The following is a 26,365-nucleotide window of genomic DNA, read 5'->3' as shown; positions in this document are numbered from 1 at the left end:
ATACATCCTCCTATCAACCTAACCTAAGAGAGAAATGGAATTGTTTGTAAACAAAATTACCATAAAATACTTGGAACTTCACATCGATTAATATGGGGACCAAATCCGTATTTTTTTATAAGAAATTAATTAATTTTCGAAATGAAACAACTTTAACTTGATTCAATAAAAAATATTGCTTTTTGCCTAATTTTAATACATTTTTCTTTAATTTTGTTTTGATTCTAAATTTAACAAAAAAAATCATTTCTATATTTTGCACACTACATAAAAATGCAAGTAAATGGTCAAAAACTTTATGGGTGCATTCAAAAAGATTTAAAAAAATAGACTTCCCACATCCCATTTCCTTATCATTAAATCATAGAAAAGGGGTAACGATTTTTTCGTTTTTACGGCTGTATTTGATATCTTTCGACGTACAGGGAAATACTATATTTCGTCATCTGCTTTGAATCATCCAAATCTATTTTTGCGTATAATAATTAACAGGCAACGTTTTGTTTTCTTATTTCTAATTATATTTATAGTGACACTGGATTATTTATATTTTGCACAAAGTTCCTCATTTATTTAAGATATGAAAACTTAAATTGCAGCAAAGTCGACATTTCAATATTTTTTACGGTTTTGCAAAAATTTAAGCGAATACTAAGCGAAATATTTTTATTTCTTCATTTATTATAACCGAGCCTTTCAGGCCATACATATAGTTATAAAAAGCTACTTCAACAATAATTATAACACATTTTTAGAGAAAGTATTAAACAAAATAATATAATCATATATAAAAAAATAATAAAAATAAAATAATAATAACAAATTTAATGATAATATTAAATTGTGTAAAAGTTATATTCCTTTTCGACATTCTAATCTGAAATGAATTATTATTATATATTTCAATGAAACCGGGGATGTAATAATTGTGGGTTTCTATATATATATATACAGTTAATCTCAAAAATAAGTATACAGAAATACTGGTTTTATTTAAAAAAGGACATTATTTTTTCAAAAATCAAAAAAGTAACACATTTATTTATTAAAAACAATTATGATAATTATTATTCACTACTGTTTTTCTTCATATTTTGGTTCTTTGAGTTCTCATTTAAGCTGAAGTTAAGAAGGTGCAAAATTTACGTCACAAAAGTAAGTATACAGATCATTTCAGTATATATTTGGTTTATTTATATTAACAAAATTTATGGAAATTTTACTTGTATTAATAAATAAAATATTTTTTACACATTTTAAAATATTTTTAATAAAATATTTTTTACACAATAACTTGAAAAAAATCTACTTTTAGTTCCGAAATCTTGAAATTTGGGCCGATTGGCTCCGGAATTAATTAGTAGGACAGTTTTTTCCCACTTCTACGATTTTTTTACACTTTAGACCCCGGATTTTGGATCTGGTGGTCATTGAACCCTCCAAATGATGCATTGGAAATAGAATTTTTAACTTTTGAAAAGAGTTGTTATTTCGAAATTAATGTTATATGCATGGATTTGGCCATTTTGAACAGAGTACGTTTTTAAAAAACCGAAATTTAACTCCGATTTCTTAAGACTTACAACATAAACTTTAAAATTTGGATAATTCTACATATTTCCTTTAATTTAAACAGGTTTTCCAAATACTCCGATTTCCAAAGCATACAATAATGCTACCAATCATATCTTGATATACTTAATACAATAACCATGTTTTATTGATCGGACATTTTATTTGTTCTAGCAACAAATTAAGATGTATCTGTGTTCAAAATTGTTCAATTCGTATTCATACCACCAATTGAGCCTGATTTAATATAAAAATCTTACTATTTTGGACAATAATCAATTTCAGAACCGATATGTAGTGTAAGTTATTGACATGGTCACCATTTGACGATTATTGGTAGTATTTAGAAGTGTGTAATGGATGATTGGAACCAAAAAACTTGTTTTAATTAATGGATACTAGTACAAATATTATTAATATCGCAATTTAAGATATACATTTTAGGAAATCGTCGTTAAATATCGAATATGAACGCTATACTATGTTAAAAACGGCAATGTTCCGCAATGGATTGCAATTATTGTACAGAAACAATTAATTTAAAAGTTAAAATATCGTCTTCCAATGCATCATAATGAAAAAACAAGGGATATTATTGAATACCCGATCCAAAACTCCGGGGGTTTAAATAGTCAGATGTTCTTAAATAGGAAAAAATGCTCCTATAAATAATATTCAGATCAATTAAATTAAATTTTTCGGAACAAAAAGTGAATTTTTTCCATGTTATAGTGTACATGAATTTTGTTAATATCATTAAGCCAAATACATATTAAAATTATCTGTATACTTATTTTTGTGACGTAAATTTTGCACCTTCTTAACTTCAGCTTAAATGAGAACTCAAAGAACCAAAATATGAAGAAAAAAAGTAGTGAATAATAATTATCATAATTGTTTTTAATAAATAAATGTGTTACTTTTTTGATTTTTGAAAAAATAATATCCACTGGGTATAGGTAGTACAAATATAAATCTATGCACCAAATTTTCATCGGGATCCATGAATTGCTAAAATATGTATATTGGAACAACACTGTGGTTCTAAATTAAAACTAGACCGACTAAATTATTTGAGGCACTTTTTAATAGAAGTGATGTCTCTGAATCCAAAAAAAATCATCAAATCATTTTATTTTTTATTTTATTTATTTTATTTATTTGGTCTATAGATTAATATAAATCCTTACAGACTAAAGTTCTATACAAATTTTTAGGAATTTAAATGCAAAACAATTTTTCTTTTTATATTAGCATTACTTTCCGAATAATCTATTAAATGATAACATTTGTTAAAATTTTCACATATGCGGCGAAAGGAGTCGTTGTTAGCATACACGGAGCTGTAGTACATTATTTTCAACGGTTGAAAGTTACGGGTTGGTCGAGATGGGACATTAAAATTAATTTTACCAAGCAAAAACTCCGATTCAATATCACCACGGATTAATCCAAGTAAAAATGAAATACCCAGCATTAATCTACGACTTTTTAGTGTTGGTAACTTTATTAGATTGAGTCTGCTTTCATATGACGGTAGCACGAGTGAATTCCAGCCAAGACCACGTAAACAAAAAATTAAGAATTGCTTTTGAATAGTTTCAATACTATTTGAATGGATATTATAACAGGGATCCCAAATAATTGATCCATATTCAAGAATAGGACGAACCAAAGATGTATAAAGATGTTTAGTAATGTATGGGTCAGAAAATTCTTTCGACCATCGTTTCATAAATCCGAGAACACCATTCGCTTTATTGACAGTTAATGCAATGTGATCACGGAAATTAAGTCTATGATCTAGTAATATTCCAAGATCGTTAATATTGTGGACTTTTTCCAACGGCAATTCATCTATAAAATAGTTGGTGTCGTAATTTCTTACTCTAAAAAATGACATGTGTTTACATTTTATATATTTAAATCCATAAGGTTTATTTTACACCATTGCGAAAGTTTATCGATGTCGGATTGAAGTAAGTGTTGACTGCTAGAGTTTCGAATGGTTTTTAGAATTTTGACATCGTCAGCGTACATTAATACTTTGGAATGAGAAATAACATTAGGGAGATCATTTATAAATAAAGTAAATAGTATTGGACCTAAATGACTTCCCTGGGGAACACCAGATGGGACCTCAATAACTTTGGAAGTGGCATCTCTAAATTTAACTTGTTGCGTTCTATTGGATAAGTAGGAAAACAACCAATTTAAAGCTGCAAAGCTAAATCCCATTAGCGATAATTTATTTAGTAGCATATTATGGTTCACTCTGTCAAATGCTTTACTAAAATCTGTATATATTACGTCTGTTTGTAGCTTATTTACTAAACCATCATTTATTAAGGTTGTGAGCTCGAGGATGTTCGTTGTTGTGGAACGATGTTTACAGAAGCCATGCTGACATGTAGACACTAATGAAGAAACTTGATGTGATAGATTGTCTGATAAAATTTTTTCAAGAAGTTTAGGAATAGCATTCAGCTTAGCAATTCCACGATAATTCGATACTTCAAGTTTGCTTCCACTTTTAAATAAAGGAATTATAAATGATTTTTTCCATATGCTTGGTAAATAACCTAATTCAATAGATTTATTGAAAATATCCGTAAGAGGTACATACAACGTTTCAGCACAATGTTTCAGGATGCAGCTAGGTATACCATCAGGGCCAGGGCAAGACGAAGAATTTAATGATCTCAGGTTTGATAAAACGGTATTACTATGGATGAATGTGAAATGTATATTCGATGAATGCATTAAATTAGAGGAGTAAGGAGTAATGTTATCAAATGTCGATTTAGAATATGTTGTAGCAAAGAAGTCTGCGAACATGTTACTAATCGATAGATCATCATCGGCACTACGGGAACAAAACTTTAGGAAACTTGGGTAATGGCAGGCTCGACGTTTAGAGTTGATAAATTTATAAAACGACTTAGGATTGGTTTTTAGTGTTGATTTCATACGAAGAATGTAATTATTATATGCCAGTTTGTTTGTGATATTGTATTCAGAGCGTGCCACAGAGTAATTTTTAAAATCAATTATGGAGCCAGATCTTTTGTATTTTTTGTAAAATTTATTTTTCCTATTTTTTGCATTTATTAAGTGGTAGTTATTCCAAGGTGGGCCTTTCTTTTCACGTTTTATCGTTTTAGGAACAGTTTGTGAAATTAAATGATAAAGTATGGAATAAAAATTATTAACAATGACATCAAAATTATTTCCAGAAAATATAGTACTCCAAACGACGTTAGATAATAAATAATTTAGTTTTACATAATCAGTACGATGGAAGCAGTATGTTTTATTATATTTAAATTTATTTCTATTTGATGATGGTAGAGATTTATTACGAAGAGTATAAATTTCAACTTCAATTGTAGGATGGTGGACATCTTCAGGAAATGTTAATGGTGGCGAGTTTCGTACGAATACGTCTATAGGATGATTAACAAAGGCAAGGTCTAAAAGTCTTCCATTTGTGTTATAAACATTATTTATTTGAAATAATCCGAGCATCATTAGTGATTGAACAAATTCATTTGAGACTGTAGGAATTAAGTAATTAAGTTCCAAAGGTTTATTCCACGATAAATGAGGAAGGTTAAAATCTCCAAGTACCACAAATAAGTCACAAGGGTTGGATTGTTTCAGAGCGAAAGCAATTCCCGAAGTGTGCAACTCATAAATATCAGCAGAAGAATTTGGAGGAATATAGGAGCAAGTGAGAAATAAGGAACTATTATTAAATAGGATTTTGACGGCAATAAATTCAATATTATTACTGTTTTCAAATGTTATGCTTTCACAGGGAAGAGAATTTAATACTGCAATAAGTACACCACCACCACGTTTGTATGATCGATCAAATCTAAATAATTGATATTTTGAACATAGTATCTCAATATCTTGAATATAATTGTTATCATTCAACCAGGTTTCAGTGAAGACAATAATTTGATATGAAAAATCAAAGCTATTAGCATAGAGAGACTTTATTTTTGTGTTGAGGCCACGAACATTTTGATAGACAATATTAATTATGTTATCTGTCGGCAAGGATATTAATTTTTTGGAATAATACTTTCTGAAGGCAAGTAAGCGATATCAGAACGTTGATTATTTCTATATATATATTCATGTATAATAGCTTTAGGTGGCCAAAAATTGGTGTCAACTATAGTTTCAAAATTTTCTTCGGGAACAATAATTTTAAAAGATGATTTGCTCCTTTGTTCGGAGTATTTAAATTTGTAAACAGATATATCGATATCGTAGCCAAGTTTTTGTTTAATATATTGTGAAACGGCATCAGTCGTAGTTTCAGATGCAAAGCGAGCAGCGAAAATAGTTTTTTTCGGTGATACTACTTTAAGTATTGAAGGATTACTTGAAGGGATAGAAACTGGAGGATCAGAACTTGGTGCAATTTGATTAAGTAATTGAAAATTAGGTGATAGTTGATTCTGACATTTCGTAGCAGGTTTATTTGGAGGGTTAAAAACAGTATTATCGTAATTTGGAGTAGTAAGGTTAAGAACAGGTATTTTAGGAGATAACTTTCGAGGTTCGGAAGTGAATGGTGATATTGGTTGACTATTTTCAGAGTTTGGATTGGATGGAGAAGGAGTAGGATTAGGATTAGGATCAGCACCTATAGTGCTACAAGCAGTATTAACTTTGGTTGAAGATGTTTCAGAGTTTACGTCAGCAGTTGTCTTCTTCCTTCTGGGAGAACAGGGAGCATTATCAAATAATTCTTTGAATTTTAAAAATCTGCTAGTAAGACAGTTTAAATCATTATTTATATTATCCAGTTCAAGACGAGTATTTTTAAAAAATGAAAAAAATTCTACGTCATAAACAATACATTTCCTGCAGCACCAACGGAGTCCTTTATCTTCACGAAGATTATCAGCAGTCCGAGGGGCTAAATCAACACACTTAGCATGATAAACAGCATTACAAAGCCAACAAGCAACCATTGGGTCCTTTTAAATTTAAAAAATATTTTTTTAAACAATTTGTCCCATTATTGTTGTCTTATGCAGGCCTTTCGTTCAGACTCATAACAATTGATCCAATATTTTCCATAGCCTCCATTCAAAGGTATATATTCCCGGAAATTAGTTCATCGTTAATAACTCCTTCAAATATTTCGGTATCAACACAAAATTTTGTACATACAAATATAATAGGTCCATTGATAACAGCTCCCATATAAGGTCCTCTTCTGAAAATCACCTCAACGCATATATTTCATTTATAAATAAAGCTATTATGATAATATTCGAGTTGAATATGTTTTGTGTACATACAAATCATTCTACCAAATTTTTTTCGGATCGGTCCATTATTGGCCATAGCTCCCATATAAGGCCCACTTCCGAAAATCACTTAAACGTACATATTTCATTGTCAAATAAACCTATCTTGATAAAATTCGATAAAAATATGTTTGTCTAAATATGAATCACTCTACGATAGGCAGACATGCGTTTGTTGAGTTTAGAGGTCAAAAATCAAATACCGCAAGATAAAAATGATTACGACATAAGCGCCGAAATCAACCAATACTGGGCGACCATTACAGACTTTTTTTAGGAACGCAAACTTAGGTTATCTGCTCTAAATCCTCGGTACCACTTTTTACCTCATGGACCAAAGAAGTAAAGACGGCGCTAAACATCTCCGTCGAAGGGCGTACTATTCCCACGGTTCAAAACCCGAAAATATTAGGGGTAGTCTTTGACAGCCTCCTTTCCTTAAAGCATTAGCAGGTACCTCTTGGGGTATGGATAAGTAGACGATTGTAGCGACATATAAGGTTATTGGTCGCTCTCTTCTCAAATATGCTGCCCCAGTATGGACATTTTTCCTCAGTGATACCCAATGGCGAGGTATACAATCGGCTCAGAATAATGCACTTTGAATCGCAACCGGATGCGTCAAGATGACGAATGTGGATCATTTGCATGAGACCAGGTTACTGTCAGTCAGACATCGAACGTCGACAGATGGGAAATGTTGCATTAAATGGCGACAGATGCAATAAAGTTCTAAATGAACTACCCCCTGCCATCTCGGATTGTGAGAGACAATTACCCAGGCATTATTTATTTATGGACGGATTTTGCTAATTTTAAGTATAAAATTTGTCGAAAGCATGTCTGACAGAATTATTGAATATTTTGATCCCGAAGATATCTGGGACTTCAGAAAAATGATTTCAACAAACACACAGACAGACGGAGATCTTAATTAATCGACTCCACTATTATTATAGTAAGGATCCAGAATATATGTATACTTTATAGGGACGGATAATTATGTACAAAATGTATGTACAGTGAATAAGAAAAACTTTTTCAGAACAATTATTTTTAGTGAAATTAAGCGATTTTTTTGTATTTTTTAAAGAGTATCTTATGTTTTAATTTTATTCCATAAAAAGTAAAATCGAAATTTTTGATAAATGTTGATTTTTCAAATATTGATATATTATTTAATTTTAGATATTTTAGTATTGGTACGACTAAATTTGGACATTTTTAACCGATTTATTATTCTATATACCTATAAGAATTTATCAATATTTGACTAACATAAAATCTGTCGTATCTTGTATTTTATTTCGAAAATAATAAGTAATTTTTAATTAGATACAAGATATACTAGTTAGTTAGTACAAATTTAAGTAGGTATGAATTTCATGAGTAGCGATAGATATACCTACTTAAAAATTATGTATGGATAACAATGCTCCCAAGTTTTCAAAATATATACACCCTGTGATGATTTCTGAATTTTAGGAGAAACAAGTAAGAAATTTATATTTGCCTTTGCCGAATCTTATATACCCTTCACCATAGTGTGTTTACAAAATATTAATTTTATGAAATTTCAATTTATTTCGACTCTATCATTACTTAAGCAATAGCAAAACAAAAGAAACAGCAACAACGCTAAACGAAATAAAATACACAAAAAAACAAAATACACAACGCTATGAAATCAACAGACATCCAAACATACGAAACAAAATACACAAAAAACAAAATATACTATGCAATGAAACCAACAGACATCCAAACATTCGAAATAAAATACACAAAAATACAAAAACAAAATATGCAACACAATGAAACCAACATACTCGGTAAACAATTATTGCCGAATTCGTAACGACAGTCTGCCGACAAGTTGCCGTTTTCGTATCCGACTTCCGTCAGAATTCGTTACGATGATCGTATGAAAGGTTTTTCGGAATGCGGAACTCTTTATCTGAGGAAATTCGGAAATATGTGTAGAGTTGTCGGTCAGAATTCGGTACGAAATCTGATGTAAATTCCTGGGGAAATTCTGAAGGAATTTTCGACAAATCTGATTGAAGTCGGATACTATGTCTGACATTATTTCGACTGTTTGTACAAAGTTTTGATCAAATATTAAAAAGTCTGATCAAATTAAGAAACTCTGATGGATGTCGGATAAATGTCTGATAAAATGTGCGACATTTCGTACAAAGGTCTGATAAAGTATAAGAAAATGGCCTGACTATTCTAATCAACGTCTGATAAAAACTATTTTCATATACATATATAATTTATTATGGTTTAATTTTATAATTTTTAACAATAACTTATAAGCTTCCATTATTCACGTGTTTATTTATGACTTCTTAAGTTTGCAGAAATAAATGAGAATCTTCTAGATTATTTTTAAAATTAATAAAAATACGAAATACACAAAAAAACAAAATACATAACGCAATGAAACTAAGAGACATCCAAACATACGAAACCGAATACACCAAGAAACAAAAACAATATACACAAGACAATGAAACACACAGCCATCCAAACATACAAAACTGAATGCACTAAAAACAAAAACAACATACACATGGCATACACAGCCATCCAAACATACGAAATGAAATAATCAAAAAAACAAAAACAAAATACACAACGCAATGAATAAGCAGTTTTGTTGTTGCTTATTTTTTATGAAATTTTCAGAGGCTGTCTCGGATTTTTACTTATATCTCCGATGTTTATGGACGGATTTTGCTGATTTTAAATAGGAAACTTCTCGAAAGCATGTCTGATAGAATTATTGATTAATCGACTCTGCTATCTATAAGGTTTCAGAATATATATACTTTATAGGGTCGGAAAATTATATTTTGGAAATTACAAACGGAATGACAAACATATACAGTGAATCAACTAAGTTTTTTGCCTACCTTTTTTTACGAGAATTTTGTTTTTTGTTCATAAATAAAATTCAAAAAAAAAAGGTAAAAAGTAAATTTATGTTTTCCAATTGAAAATAGAGATTGTGTAGAATGGGAAAACCAAGAAAAAAATATTAAAATAAAGTATTTTGCATATTGAAATTTCCAGTTAATTTCGTTGGGTTTTTCAAATTATTTTTTAATTGCTTTTTGGAATTTAATGTTTTATTGTTAAAGGACACGTGTTAAGTATTTTTCAATTGGAATTTTCAAAAATCATATCCTTATTGTGTGAAACTGTGTAGTTATTTGCGTTAAAAATGTTTGAAGGGAAATAATGAGGCAATTCCAATATAAAAAATTAGTTTAGATTTTTAGAACAAGTATAAATCAATGAAATTCAATTATTAGATATTTAATCCATCATTAAAAAATATAAAATATAGAAATTGATGAAATAACACAAAGAATTATTAAAAAAACGCACTGAGTTGTCTTTCAAAATCTTTAACTGCCAAAGGAGAGCGACTTGTATCCAAGCAAAAACCATTGAAGTCCTCATTTATCTTCTCCAAAGTCCATATACGAACTTAAAAGAACACTATGTTTAAATTTAGACCTCTAAACAGACCTTAGGTTGCTTGGAAACAATATAAAGTGAACTATCGTGTGGTACGGGAAAAATACTTAATTTAGGTATTTACAAATAGAGGCGGTTCTCATCACCTAAGATCCACAAAAGCAATATTTTTCATCTAATACATACACTTATATATAGTTAGAACCCAAATCAAGAATAACTATCCAAATCCAGCTACGCCTACTGTATTTTATTCATAAAATAATGCATTCAAAATATGAGGTAGAATATCAAAATTCTAGCATGTAATAGTTCTATAGTGGTATAAGGTGATATCCCCATACTTAGAGTGGCTAGGATGGTACTTAGTGTTAGCTTTATTGAATAAGATTCAATATTATACATTTCTAAATAAAATTCACACAGTACTCCCCAAATAGATGGGGTTTCCGTAATGTAGTTTTTGTTTATCAATACAAAATGACCAAAACCCAGATTATTTTTGTTATAATATATAGATTTATACCCCACTAATATTTTTTCTAGGCCCAAATCCATTGATTTCCTAATATATCATGTATCCAATTATTTTCGAAATTAAATCAAAGCAACGATAGATTTCATGTTAAGTCAAATATTGAAAAATTCTTATAGGTATATAGGATAATAAATCGGTTAAGAAATGTCCAAACTTAGTCGTTCCTCTACTAAAATATCTAAAAAATGTTAGTCTAATATATAGGCGTAATAAAAATATTAAATTTTATAAAATAATGCAGCAATATTAAAAAAATTAACAAAAAACCTAAAAAGGCAAAATACTTTATTGACCTTAAAAATTAACAATACGTTCACATTTTATCAAAAATCTCGTTAATTAATATCACGATTTTACTTTTTATTGTAGAAAATTAAAATATAAGATATTCTTTAAAAAATACAAAAAGCAAATTGCTTTATTTTGCTAAAAATAATTGTTCAGATAAAGTTTTTTTCTTAAAAAATTATAAAATTTTACATAGGCAAATTACTTAATTGATTCACTGTATATACCCTTCTCACGAAGGTGAAGGGTATAAAAATGCATTTTTCCAATAAACCGAATTATTCGACGGCAGCAAACATTGTCAACATATTTATAAGCTCCGCGATGAGTTTAATTTCTCAAAATCAGCATTTAAAGTATGTAATTCGTTCATATCTAGATGGCAGATCTCAGTATGGTAGAATGTTTTACCCTATTATTTACACACTTTCTCCCAATCTAATAATGTTTTTAAACTAAAACTGTTACAATTTATTAATTTTGGAATTTAATTTTTTCCATAATTACCATTTAAAGGAATCAAAAGATATTTCATCTTAAACTATATTATAAACACGTCTTTTTGTTATTTTTTCTACACTAATGGAAAAAAGAAAGTATGTGAAATACTTTTTTCATTTTCAATACGAAAATTTACAATTTTTCTTTTTTCAGTTTTAATTAAAATCAAATGTCAAAGAATGTAAAATATAAATTATTTTGGGCGTTTTAAATACATTAAAAGTAAGGCAAAAAATAATAAATATTAAGTGCTAATATCCTCGCAATTTTGCGAAGAAAATTTGAAGTTTTGTGAGTGCGTTTATTTCTCTGAGAACTCGTCTGTGTGAAGAGAGTAACAAATTTTGTTAGACAGTTTCAGTTATATACCCAGTTTTTATTACATTAAAAAGTAATGAGTTAAAAAGCTAATAAAACCTCTTTTTACTACTTCTTCATTAGCATTTTAAGTAAATTTTTTAACACGGTGATGTCATTGGAGGCAAGTACTTCTACGCTCGCTTACAAATAGGGAGTTGCAATTTCTCTTACAAAGAAGTTGTTTAGTAAGTTGTTTTACTTTTTAATAATAAAAATAGCCAGATAGGATACGAACCAGGGACTTCGGTTTGTTAGTCAAATGTTCTGCTCACTGCACAACTGCTTAGCTATTTTATTGCGCGTCAAATAATGGTTTTCACATACAAATCTAATTTAGTTTTCTTTTTTGTAAAACACAATTCTTAACACGCTATTAAACAAAATGTACAAACAAAATGACAAAGCCGAAAATAAAGTAATTCTATATCAGATCATAAGAAAGTCATTACTAGAGTACTTCTAAGTAATGCAGACGGTAAGTTGTAGTCATTGAAAAGTAAGTGGTTATGAAAGTACAAATCGTAAGTTATTTTCAAAAATTACAACTTATATGCTTATCTAAAACGCCTGGCAAATTTGAACCGAAATCAAAGAAATGCATTTTTGTTGGATATTCTATAAAATCAAAAGCTATAGACTATGGGAAATGGAAAAATCGTTTGCGATTCAAGGAGAAAATAAATATAAAGATTTTTTTGAAAATAAATCAAATGATGAAGAAAAAATGCTATTGAATTGACGTTTACACCAAAAGAAAGAAGAAATTTACAAAATCCTAGTAGAACCTGAAGTGTACAGTGAAAGTGAAATGGAAGTATTTTATGGTTTTTCAGATATAGAAGAAACGTTAAATGAAGAATGTTCAGTGATGAAATTTAAGAATTTCTAACACCCCAAACTTCCAAACGAGGACCTGGAAGGCCAAAGAAAATAAAAACTGGTAAAAGAGGTAGACCAAGAAAATTATATTCCTATAGATAACGAAAATGAAAAGGAAGAATATTTTGCAAATTTAATAGACCACAATGATCAATTAACAGTTAAAGAAGTAATCTCAAGCCCAGAAGCGGAAGAATGGAAAAAAGCAATGAAATCTGAATATGAAGCTTTAGTGAAAAACAAGACCTGGAAAATAGTCAACTACCCAGAAAGGTTGCAGATTGCAAGTGGGTATTACATAAAAAGTGCAAAGCCGTTAGTACAGTTGAACGTTACAAAGCTAGGCTAGTTGCGAAAGAATTTACTCAAATACCAGGCATAGATTACAGTGCAACATTTGCACCAGTTGCAAGAATTGGATCCATTCGTCTTTTAATGGCTTTGTCTGTGGAATTGAAATTAGATGTATACCAACTTAATTTTTGTTTGTTAAAGAAAGCATTATATGGATTTAAGCAGTCTGGAAGACAATGGACATTAAAGTATATGTTTGTTAAAATACAAAGTTGTTGTTGCTTTTTATCAAAGCATTCACTAACATTCCCTTTTTTATGAAATTTTCAGAGGTTGTCTTGGATTTTTGCTCATATCTCCGTTATTTATGGACGGATTTTGTATATTTTATATAGGAAACTTCTCGAAAGCATGTTTGGCAGAATTATTGAAGATTTGAATCCCGAAGATATCTGGGGTCTTCACAAAATTGATTTCAACACACACAGATAGACAGATAGAATATACATGTATGCTTTATAGAGACAAACTTATATAAATATACCCATATAGTAGCATATAAGAAAAAGGGATTGTCAAAGACCTAAGTCCCCTGTCAAAAACCTAACTGGTGAGAATGTATTAGTAGAAGCACAATAATAAACACAGTTGTTCAAAAGGTACTAAAGAATAAATGTATTTTTGATACGTTATTTTTTGTATGTTATTACTGGGATTTCATATACTAGTGAATGAAAATATTATTAATTAACTTTTTTCAGAAGATATTTCATCTTAAAACATATTATAAACACTTTTTTTCTATTTTTTCTGCACTAGGGGAAAAAGGAAAAAAGTATGTGAAATACTTTTTTCATTTTCAATACGAAAATGTACAACTTTTCTTTTTTCAGTTTTAATTAAAATGAAATGTCAAAGAATAAAAAATATTTTATTTTTGTTTGTAAAATATAAATTATTTTCGGTGTTTTAATACATTAAAAGTATGGCAAAAAATAATAAATATTAAGTTTAAGTGATAAGAAAAACTATTAAGTGCTAATATCCTCGCAATTTCGCGAAGAAAATTTTAAGTTTTGTGAGTGCGTTTAGTTCTCTAAAGTGTGTTTTATTCTCTCAGAACTCGTCTGTGTGAAGAGAATAACAAATTTTGTTTGACAACCCCTTCAGTTTCGCCTATATCCCTACTATATGAATATACCCTTCTCACGAAGATGAAGAGTACAAAAAGGTAGACATATATTATAAAAACTAAATGTTTATTTATTTTAGTAAATTTTTTGGTTCCGGTATCCGACACATAACAGAAACAAAGAAGCTGCTAGTGGAGGCGATAAACCTGCATCACTGTGAGACAGCTTCAGCCGAGTTAGTAGCCTTCACCAATTCGTAGTCGTACGTGGCCCTTATCCAGAAACCTTGGTTTAACAACAATAAGATTCTTAGTTTAAAGGTCGAAGGATACACCTTATTTGTTTCATCTTCTAAAGACAAGGTAAGAACTTGTATCCTGCAAAGAATAAAATAGGTTTTCTCATTCTATCAAGAGCGGAGCCGAATGTAAGCGTACACTCACACTGGCATTGATGTATATGCCGTACGAGTCAACTGACAAACCCAGCTCGGAGATGCATGAGCTGACTCCATATGCAAGAAGAAAAATTGCGATGCTTATGATGGGCTGAGATGCCAACGCTCATAATTGCCAATGGGCAGCAAGGACATCAACAACAAACCGATGAGTTTTATAACTGATAACCATCTCATCATCTGTAAAAAGGCCGACGTTCAGGAATAAAGATAGGGAAGCAGTTGTAGATTTAATTTTAATAAACCGTTTAGATGATCTCGTTAGGGATTGGAAGGTATAATCGAATTGTTCTTTTTCGGACCATAGTCGCATTACCTTCACACTGGATTTTATCTTGGCTAGGGAGCCTTCAATAATGGGATTAGGTCTGGTTTGGCAAAACAGACTTTATGCAATTTGTTGCCAACTGAATTAGAGGGGGTTGTGAACAAGTTCACTGTGAATTCATTGACAATGTCAACGAGTTATTAAGATTCCGACGGATACTATCCAAGGATCCAAGGGTAATAAGGTGTATCCAAATGGGTAATAACTCATGGACTGAGTTTAGCTCTGAGACCCTAGCGCTACTTATGGAAACACTTTTTCCGGGTTGTCTGGCAACTGTAGATGTGGTTGACGACCAATGGGACCTCGAGTCTGTGGCGCCAAGCAACACATACAGTTTCATAGAAGAGATAGTCACTAGGGAAAAGCTAGTTGGGCGGTTAATTCATTCGGCCTTTTCAAGTCACCAGGGCCGGATGGCATATTTCCAGCTCTAGTAAGGAACTTACCTCAGGACGCTTTATCTTTTCTACTGGAAATTTTTAGGAGATGTCTTAGTTAGGTTAGGATTATTTCCATACCCAAGGCCGGTAAGGCAAGCCATTCAAAGCCAAAGTATTTTAGACCTATCAGCCTATTTTCTTTTCTTTTGAAGACACTTGAGAGACTGATAGATCTATATCTCAGGCACAATATTGATACTCACCTCATTAGTGGCGCTCAGCATGCCTACCTCAAGGCTAAATCTGTTGAGAGTGCACTTCATGAAGTGGTAAGTTGTGTTGAGCATGGCTTGAAGAATAGGTTTTACACTCTTTCAGAGTTTTTATGGCTACTAGCGGTTAACAGTATTCTAAGGCTATTTGAATCTAAAGGTGGGAAGATCGTTGCCTTTGCGGATGACGTGGTGCTACTGGTCATGATCAGTGACATCATGGAGACTGCACTAGGTGAACTCTCGTTATGGGCGAAGGATAAAGGACTGGGCATTAATCCTGGGATAACGGAACTGGTACTATTTAGCAGAAGGTATAAGGTAGACAACTTCAGGGTGCTAAATTTGGATGGCGTCGAATTAGTTTTATCTAGAGCAGCGAAGTAACCTTTCATGGATGGAAAATACTCAGGAAGGAATAAAAAAGGGACTTAATGCCTACTACACATGCAAGAATTCTATAGAAAAGAATTAGGGTCTGCAATCAGATATGGTTTTCAGATATTGGATTTACACATCGGTTGTCAGGCGTATTCTAACTTATGGTTGCATTGTCTGGTGGGAATCATTGAGAAAGCACAGTTATATAAAGATGTTCAATAAAGATCAAAGGTGTGCCTCTATTGGCATTACAAGCGGCCTTGGACATTATTATATAACTGTAACCTATAGAACATTTTGTAGCGGGTGTGGTGGCTAGGAATCTGCTAAGACTCTAGGAGTCTTAGTCAGATCTTCTCGCGACCAACGATACAAATTCTGTATGAAGTAGGTTTACTTGATCAGCGTAATTCCCCTCGCGGAATTACGGATTGTGATATTACGACTCTAGACTTCAGGGAAACACCTCTGAAGAATTTCCAACTAGAGATGATTTTCTTGTATCCGATAGTCTGTCCAAGGGGTCCAAGATGGATATGGGTGCCGGTGTCTATATCGCTGATATCAACATAAAACGGTCCAAGCAAAGATCCTAGCAATCTCGAAAGCGACAAAACTGATACGGAATCATATTGATCCGGTGCCAATTTATGTTGATAGTCAAGCTGCTCAAGTTCGATTCTTTCACTTTTTTCAAAAAAAGGATTTCGGGATATTCGATTTTTTTAATAATTTTACCAATTATAAAGCAAGGTGAAATGCAGTAAATTTCAAAAACAACTTCCCGAGATAATTAATGTTAAATTACAGATCACAAGTTTAAAGATATTTGGGAAAAATTTGGCATATACCATGCTTTTAGCCGCATAGCCTGGCTTAAATACTCGTAAGTGTCTCGATTGTGCAGCAATCGTTATAATCAGGAGTATGTTTAAAACATCTACAAATAATTATATAAAAATAATCTGACCATATTTGACCCTATATAAGACCCATTTCATAAAATAGTTTTTACGTTTGTATTAGTCTTATAAATATTTGTATCGCATTTAATAGTAATACATAAGCAACAAATGAACTTAAGTCGTAAACTCAATTTTATGAGGATCAATATAAACATAAATTCATATAGACCTGCTTCAGAATATCGGTGGCCGTCTCTAAATTTTATAAAAAGTTATGTTTGGGTTATTAGTTTCTAAGCCATATTTGGCCAAATGGGCTTGGTTATAAAATTTTATTAAATAAAATAAATAATTTTGTTTATTTAAAAAAAATCTCAATTGAAACACATTGGATGTATGCTCCGATTTAGGTTGCTTCAACCTTTATATGTCGTTTACAATTCTACGGAAAAAGAAACTGGTTTCGGGAATTTTATGTGAAGAAGATATATAACTTGGGATCTTTCAGGAATCCTGTGAAACTTGTCACATTTTGGATTTTATGCACTGGCTAAAAATTAAATTTAAAAATTTTGATATTTTCTTATCCATTAAGTTAAAATACGCTCTATATTTAAATACTCAATATATTGAAATTAAAAATCAAAAGTCATACCTTCCATCGCTCTTTAACGACATGTCCAGGCTGTAGTAGATCTTCCGAAGTCATTTTAGCAACTAAGGATGGATTATTACAAATATCAGCACTCTGTTGATTGTTAGAATATTGTTGTCCGTTAGTATCTTGATTGTTGTTCAATCTAGCAGGATGTTGTGGTGGATTTAGGTATCTTTGATTTAATTGTTGTCTGCAATTATTCGGCACTCGAAAAGTGACACGATTGCGCAGTGGTAAGCGGTTATTTTTTGCAGGTAAGGTTGCAGAACGTTTTAATGCATTCGATCTATTTTGACTACCAGAATGTTGTGGGAATATTTGTTCTTCATCACGGTGTGCAGGATGGTCTCTGTTTTCAGCTGTCGAGTCATAAGCACTTTCATCATTTCTGAAAACGAAAAAAATACAAAATGGATTAATATTATTTTGGCCTCTGAATTACAATTGACAATTATCCTGTTTTCACGACACAATCGCAATTCGTTTTGACAGTTCATCGGCGTGTGTGTGTATGATACAAAAATACGTTAATTATATTATTTTACCAAACTAAGTGATATAAATATGTATTTTTATTTGTCTTCGACCATAAAAATTAGAGATGTCACTCATTCATTCGTAATTCGTAGATAATTTAAACTGAATTACGTACAGCTTGTGTAATTCGCAGCTGAAATTTTATATGGCCAATCCTGTAATTGAGTTCGTAATTGGGTGTTGAATGACGAATGAAAGCGTGAATGACGAATATTTGGTTCATGTGAACGGTGTATTAGCATATTAAAAATGTGATTAATGTGTGATTAGTTCTTAAAACAAAATATTTTTGTTAAATTTTAGTTAATATATACATATGTATCTAATTTATATATATAAATTGATTGATTTCTAGAAAAAAAAAATGGCGAATTTCATTGTGATACTCTTGATTAACATACTTTGGATCTTAAAGTATTTTTTTTTTTTTTTTTTTTTTTGAAAGATATTATAGTAATACACATGCTATCGATCTTCTGAAATTAATATATACATACAGTGGCGGAAAAAATAATTGAAACGGTTATATTTTGGTAAAAATAAAAGTTTATCAAAAATTTGGCATTTACCGATCTTTTGGTGATGAATTTAAATTACTTTGGCATTATTCTTTCTTTTTCCCGAACGGTTTGAATTGCCAAATATTGAAATAATGTTCAAAATTTGACCGAAATATCAATAGATTTTCGTTATCTATAGATGGATCCAAAACTTTTTCGACTCGAAATGTAATCATAAATTAATGTTATAGATAATTTAACATTTTTTAATAATGAACTTCATTGTTTCTTTATTTTATTGAAAAAACTCTCAAAGTGGACCTCCGATTCAGCTATCTATGGCTATACTACTAAATAAAGTGTTGAAAAACTCAACATTAACATAAAAGAATGATGTAAAAATCATATTTTGATAATAAAAACGTCATTTATGATTACAACTTTTAAAAATTAATGCATAAAAACGTTTTAATAAATATTACGTTATGTCCTTTGTACAATACCATGAATCGTTTCTATTACTTTTTCCAGTACCAATATTACTTAAATATACTTACATACCAATAAAATACAATAAGTTCAAATAAGTTTAAAATGTAAATTACGGATTAAAGTAGACTTAAATACCTTTCATTTGAGATATTAATCATGAAATTCCAACGGATAGTTGTTGGTTGAGAATAAATTTTTCACCCGATATATAACCGTTTCTATTATTTTTTCCGCCACCGTATATGCATACAAAATCTTACATTAGTCTTTACCAGGAATGACAAATTAAATATTAAAACAAACATATTATAAAACAGGTTCCCTAATAAAATCATGGATAATTCTGAATAACGGAATCGGGCCTGGCGTTTGGTCTTATTTTGAAAAAAAATTCAAGTATTTGTTTTCTTATATACTAATGAAAAGCAAAATTTTTTATCTAAATGAGGACTCTTCCAAGTTTGTTAACAAAAAAAGATAAAATTTATGAGAATAATTTTTATTTATTTATTCAAGTAATAGATAGCCTTTAAAGCCAAACTTTTTTTATTACTTAGCAATAACACTTAAGTATAACAATTTAATGAAATAACTAAAATTAAGTGATATAAAGGCACAAGAAACCAATTACAAACCAATTTTTTTTTAACAATATTTTTATTGCATTTACTATAAGAAATTTTATCATTGCACTTTTAAGGTACAAATTGTACCACGAAGTGCAATTGTAACCACATTGCCAACACTTTGACACTACCCCCAAATTATATACAGGAAAATATGTAAATAATCACAGTATTAGCGTTTTATATGTACCCGGCAAAAACTCAGTAATTGCTTGTACTTATATAACCCCATACTTTTCAAAGACTACTACTTACCATCTCCATTACTTTTAATTAGTCTTATAATGACTTACATACAACCAGATACGTAAGTATTTTATTTTGAGTTTTTCCGTTTTATTTATTTTTTACACTCACAGAAATAAAATAGTTTTTCTGTGTGAAAACCATTATTGGACGCACAATAAAATACCTAAGCAATGGTGTTGTGAGTACGACAGCGAACTGAGAAGCCTTCTTAGTTCGCTGTCACGCATTCTGTGTGAGGATTTTTTTGTAACAAAAGAACTTTTTATTTCCTTATTTGTAAGTACTTATTTAAGTAGTTATTTGTAAGCAAGCGTGGTAAGTACTTGCCCCTCAATATAATTACGGAGTAGTGAAAAGCGGTTTTTTTACTTTTCAATGTAAGTTTTTGCTGGGTATATTAGGGTAGGTCGTAAATACTTTTTTTCCTCGAATCGACATCTACTAAAGAAATCATGTTGTTTTTTAACTTTTTTAGCTTTAGTTATGTATTCTGAAGTAAAAATGTTCCTACATCCAAAATATATTATGTAATTTCATAATTTCAATTTTCTTTTCAATTAACATGAATTATACTATTTGCATTCGCATTCGCTTTTGCATTCGCAAAAAAATAAAATTTATCATTCCCTTTCGTTAAACTGACATTCGCAACGACCCTAATTTTAACGTCTAATGGAAGTATGTTAAATACCATTAATGGGGAAAATTTGAGTTTAAAAAATAGGCATTAAATAAAAATTGTCAAACTTTTTTGTATCAAAATCGTAATGAATTATATGTAGGTTGAAATTTATTTAAGTTATTAAAATAGGATAGGAAAAATACACATACACAAAAAGGAGAATTTTTTTTACGTAAATGAAAATTTTCTATGAGAGTTAAATATAACAAGTTAGAGTGCATATTCGGCTGTGCCGAATCTTAAATACCCTCCACCTTAAACTGGTTTCATAAATTATCAAATTTTTTGTATTGATTCAAATTTACCTTAACACTTACTTTTATTACGTCTTACAATATGCTATTAAAAACGAAACTACCACTTAACAGATTGTTACAGAACGTACTAAATTTAACAAATGTTATCCTATGTTAAATATTTAAAATAATTTGTATGTGTGTGAAAAATGTATGGCAATAATGATGAGTTATAAAACATATATAATTTTTTACGGGACGTACAAGAAATTGTACACCGATTTTTATGATTTTCAACATTGTTCATATTTGTACCAAAAACTATGTGTATGAAAAGAAATTTTAAGATGCTGTCAGAAATTTTAAAATTTTTATTTTTATACAAATACTATGTTATTTTTAGTTTGTGCAAAACCCTGCTGCTGAATAATTTTTACCAAACATTTTTTATGGATATCATTAGTTGGTAATGAGCAGGGCAAGGATTTTCATGCACAAAAAAAAAAATTAATACGCGCTTATAATATGCACTATAAAATGGGAAAATATGCACTAAAAATGTGAAAAATATGCACCAAAAAATATTTCCTTGTGAAGGTACATATTAAGAGATAATCAAATCTTATGTTTTTTACAACATACATATATACAGGTTTTTAAGGACAGAGAAAAAACCAAGCTTTTTTATAAAATCCTATAATATAACAAACCATAAGTCCAAAACAGCAAGCTACACAAAACATAATGTCTCACCAACACAAGATGTAGATCAATATATGCCATCAATCACAAATATAAATCTTTCTGGACCTCATCAAAATTAGTTTGATATGTGCATAAATGTTAGTACATTTCGCTACCCTAACCAAAATTACATACATACGTACAAACATTTTATTCTTTTATAGAAAATTTTAATTAATTAAACCTTTTTTTAATGTTTAAATTATTTAAATTCAATACTAGCTATACCCAGTGTGCTTCGCTACCCTAGAAACAATATCAATAAAAAACCCTTTACGATTTTTCATATTTACATTTTACGGAAAAATCCACTCCCATTTCTCTAGTCGGCAAACGGTGGCTCAGAAATTAATTTCATCGACCAAAAGACAAATGTTTTGTTAACACTGAATTCTATAATTTCAAGCCATAGTAAATGTATTAATGTATTAATGGGGTGTGGTGGGATTGCTGTGTGGAAATATCCTTAATGTTTGATTAATTCTCAGATTGTTTATATTGAGAGAGTGTTTTGGTCATTAGGAGAGATATTTTTGATATTATTTTTGACATCGGATAAGCCATTTTTATTTTTATAGTTTTGATCTTCGTATCGTTCTCTTATTTGTTCATATACATACATACATACATACATACATACATACATACATACATACATACATACATACATATGTATGTACATGGGTTCTTTACTTTGTTTTCAATTAATTTATTTGGTTTATTTCCTATTCTGCAAGGAATTTTTTTCTGTCATGCGATTTGTTCTATGGTTTGGACTCTATTTGCAATTAGATATCTATTTCAGTTGCTGTTCTTATGATTATTAGTTATTGCAGTTCTTATGGGATACTTAGTTTAATGTAATCGTTGGTATTTCATTTTTAAATCATTCTCTGTTTTCAATACTTTTGTTTTTATTTTATACATACAGTGTATCACATAAGTATTCGAATTTGGTTGTACTTTGAAAAGAAACATAATTTAATAATATTTTTTGTTTGTGAAATTAATATTTAAATTTCTTATATTGTCTAGAGAGTCCTAAGGTATAATATCACACTCTTTAAAATTTGGAAGAATTACATTTACCTAAATTGATTTAACTTTTTTTAAAAAAAAGTCCATAAAATTGCCTCACAAAAGTATTCGAATTTTTCCTGTATTTCATATATGACCATATTATACGAAACACAAAAATTATAATCGAGTGGTTTTTTACTTAAAATTGTGTTAAGGGGTTACTATCGACCGAAATTATATATTTTTGGCCCATTTGTTCCACAATTTTGGAGCATTTGTACCATCTTTTCATGTAATATCATTAAAATGGCGATTTTTTACCATATTTGCAAATTTTTGTTTCCTTTTTTTCTGAAGTAAACCCAAACTTTAATATTGGGATTTAATACACCCCTTGAGGTATCTAAAAATAATAATTTTTGTTATAAGGATCTGTACTTAAAAGTTCCAAGATGTATTTTTGGTATCGTTCTTCTGTTTCTAATTGAATTGTATGGATCTTAAGTCCCTTTTCTTACCACTAGGGTCGTTATTTTCCGACAAAGTTGGCTAGTATACATTCATGTACATATTAGCACTAATATATTTTAAATTTTCAATACATTATATCGGTATACAACTCCAAAACATGCCTTAACAAAACGTCATCCTATACAGTAGATTTGAGTTTTTACTATTCGTAACTTTCACGCTTATGTTGCCCATTACAATAACAATGTAAGTCCAAAATTTTGGGTTTATTTTGATCATAGTAATCAATATTTAAACAGATATCGATATTTTTGAGTTAGACCATAATGATATAGTGGCATGTAGCCTGGAGGTCATTGGTATATAAAAATAATGATACTACCATTGAATGGTGTTTCTTCGAGGCATGCTTTGGAGTTGTACACTTCCACAATACATTGAAAACTTAAAATATATAAAAGCTGATATCTACAAGAATATATACAAGAAAACTTTCCCCGAAAATTTTTTACCCTAGTATTATGAAAATGGACTTAAGTTCCAATATATTGAATTAGCGACAGAATAATGATATCAATAATATATCTTGGATCGTTTAAATACAGATTTTTGTAACAAAAAATGCTATTTTTAGATACTCCAAGGGGTCTATTAAATCCCAATATCAAACTTTGGTCTTATCTCTGGAAAAAAAGAGAAAATACTACAAATATTGCCAAAAATCGCCATTTTAATGGTATTACATAAAAAGAGGGTACAAATCCCCAAAAATTGTGGACCAAATGGGCCAAAAATATATCATTTCGGTTGATAGTAACCCCCTAAAATAATTTAAAGCATAAAAACCAGTCGATTCTAAAATTTGTGTTTCGTATAATATGCTCAAATATGAACAACAGGAAAAATTCGTATACTTTTGTGAGGCAATTTTATGGACTTTTTTAAAAAAAGCTAAATTAATTTAAGTAAATGTAAATTTTTTAAGTTTTAAAAAGCGTGATATCAAACCTAAGGACTGTCTAGACAATATAACAAATTAATTTTTTTTTTTTTGCACACAAAATATATTATTAAATTTAGTTTCTTTTCATAGTTTACCTAAATTCGAATACTTATGAGAGACACTGTATGTATGTCACTCATTTTATTCTCTTGCATCCATAGTTGCCAGATGATTTGGGTTAGGAAAAAATCGTCAAAATCGTCAACTGATTTTTCGAAATCGTCATTAAGTCGTCAAAGCTATTTTCTAAGTATATAATTACGGTGACCATATTTTCTTCCGCAAAATACAGAACAGGAGAAAATAAAGTACACTAACCACCATTTTCTAAATCAGGTTATCTTTAACCGTCAAAATTTAACCGTCAAAATTTATACGCAGAAAAAAGTTTCACCATAAATATTATGAACTGCTTTCATTGACAAAAGTTAATAATATTTAAGAATCCTAAATGGAATGGATTTTTTATTTTTATTTCTTTTTAACATAATCTAGAAGCCTTGACTTAAAATATTTCAGATTTATTTTTCCATTTGTTAAAAAATGTTTAAATTTTCTTTGGAAACATTTTTATTTCTTTATGATTTTTAGATTAAAATCGATGAAATTTGCGCGTAATTTGCGGGCCTTTTTGAAGAATGTATGTTAACTATGTTTGCTGATGATTTCCTGTTTTAAATTTTGAAAATGATTTGGGAAAAAAGTCATGTTCGATTCATACAATTTATTACAAAATTCTTTCCAGTTATGTATTTATTTGTTCTGTTTAAAAAAAATAAATAAAAATTTATTAATTGATAAAGTACAAAAAGAAAGCAAATACTAACTGCCTTATGCAAAAACTATTATTAAGTTGACAATGGTTATTAAAACCTGTTTTATATGGAAAAAGTGTGTAGTAAACCATTGTTAACTTTAATAATCGTTTTTGCATAAGGCTGTAAATGTTTACAGTTAAAAAATCTGTGTTACCTACAGAATTATTTAATATTTTTGTATTTCTTATCCGTTTTTATGTAAAACTGAAAAAATAACGAAATACTTAACAAATACAGAACACTAAATAAAATACAGAACATTTTCACGTTTTTTAGCAAAGAATAATTTTTACAGAACAGGGCTCTCTAAAATAGAGTATTGTGCTGTATAATACAGAACGTCTGGTCACCGTATATACATACAATATACACGTTGGATGTTATTTATACGATTTTATAGTAATTATTTTAACTATCGAGAAATTTTTATCAATTTCAATAGATTTTAGTTTTGTTTGTTTGTACTTTATGTTTGCTTAGCTGCATCTGCAGCTAAGACTTCTTGGTCGAATCGAACGATTATAACGCCAACACCAATTGTTTCAGTACGACTGGACAGAATATCAAATTGAGTTTTTTTGAATCTCCACCATAATCAAAATTAAAACTTAGGTTAAGTTAACACGAATGCATATGGTCAACATGCACTTCAAAAAACAGTTATTCGACGTCAAAACAGTTATTCGACGTCACACATTTGACCAATGCGGTTTGAAACGTAAAACTCTCGACGACCTGATTCCCCTTAAGCGATAATGGCAACGACGCACGACGAAATTCAAAAAATTTCTCAAAAAATTTTGAGTTCGTTCTTACGTCAATCATTTGATCAATAGACATACTCTAAAACATTATAATGTTTAATTTTATTAACATTTTCATTCGATATTCTAAATACATCGATTTTCTTTAAAATTATAGATAGAAACATGATAAAATGTATTAAAATTAGTACAAAAATCATATTTTAAAAAAATCTTCAAATTTAGAGTTAAAATCGTCAACTGGCCATTTTTGACAGTAAAAATCGTCAAATCTGGCAACAGTTTTGTTGACTCAAACGGTATGTTTTTAAATGTGTTAGTGTAAAAAATTCACATGTATATATGCGGTGTGAGTTTTTTTACTAACATAATCAAAAAACTTACCGTTTGAGTCAACAAATTTGATATGTGGCAATGTCGTTTTAGAGGCTATTTGGCAACGTTTA

At 29.8% G+C, this 26,365-nt stretch overlaps 1 protein-coding gene across 14 annotated transcripts in view; it reads right to left on the bottom strand.

Annotated features, from left to right (window-relative positions):
* The window catches only part of LOC119613791 (tau-tubulin kinase homolog Asator), a 195,965-nt gene that overhangs the window by 67,050 nt on the left and 102,550 nt on the right, over positions 1 to 26,365 (bottom strand). For all 14 annotated transcript variants that reach the window (XM_037969852.1, XM_037969883.1, XM_037969905.1 and 11 more), the window contains one exon: positions 17,775 to 18,165. In XM_037969852.1, the coding sequence (XP_037825780.1) occupies positions 17,775 to 18,165 (391 nt within the window). Of the gene's footprint in view, positions 1 to 17,774; positions 18,166 to 26,365 lie in introns of those variants that run through there.

This window comes from Lucilia sericata, unplaced genomic scaffold (assembly GCF_015586225.1).
Source record: "Lucilia sericata isolate MDLA Ls3-8-SP2 unplaced genomic scaffold, ASM1558622v1 Contig000040F_arrow, whole genome shotgun sequence".
Classification (NCBI taxonomy): Eukaryota; Metazoa; Arthropoda; class Insecta; order Diptera; family Calliphoridae; genus Lucilia; species Lucilia sericata.
Note: the sequence above shows the minus strand (reverse complement) of the source record. Positions and strands in the feature narration are given on the sequence as shown.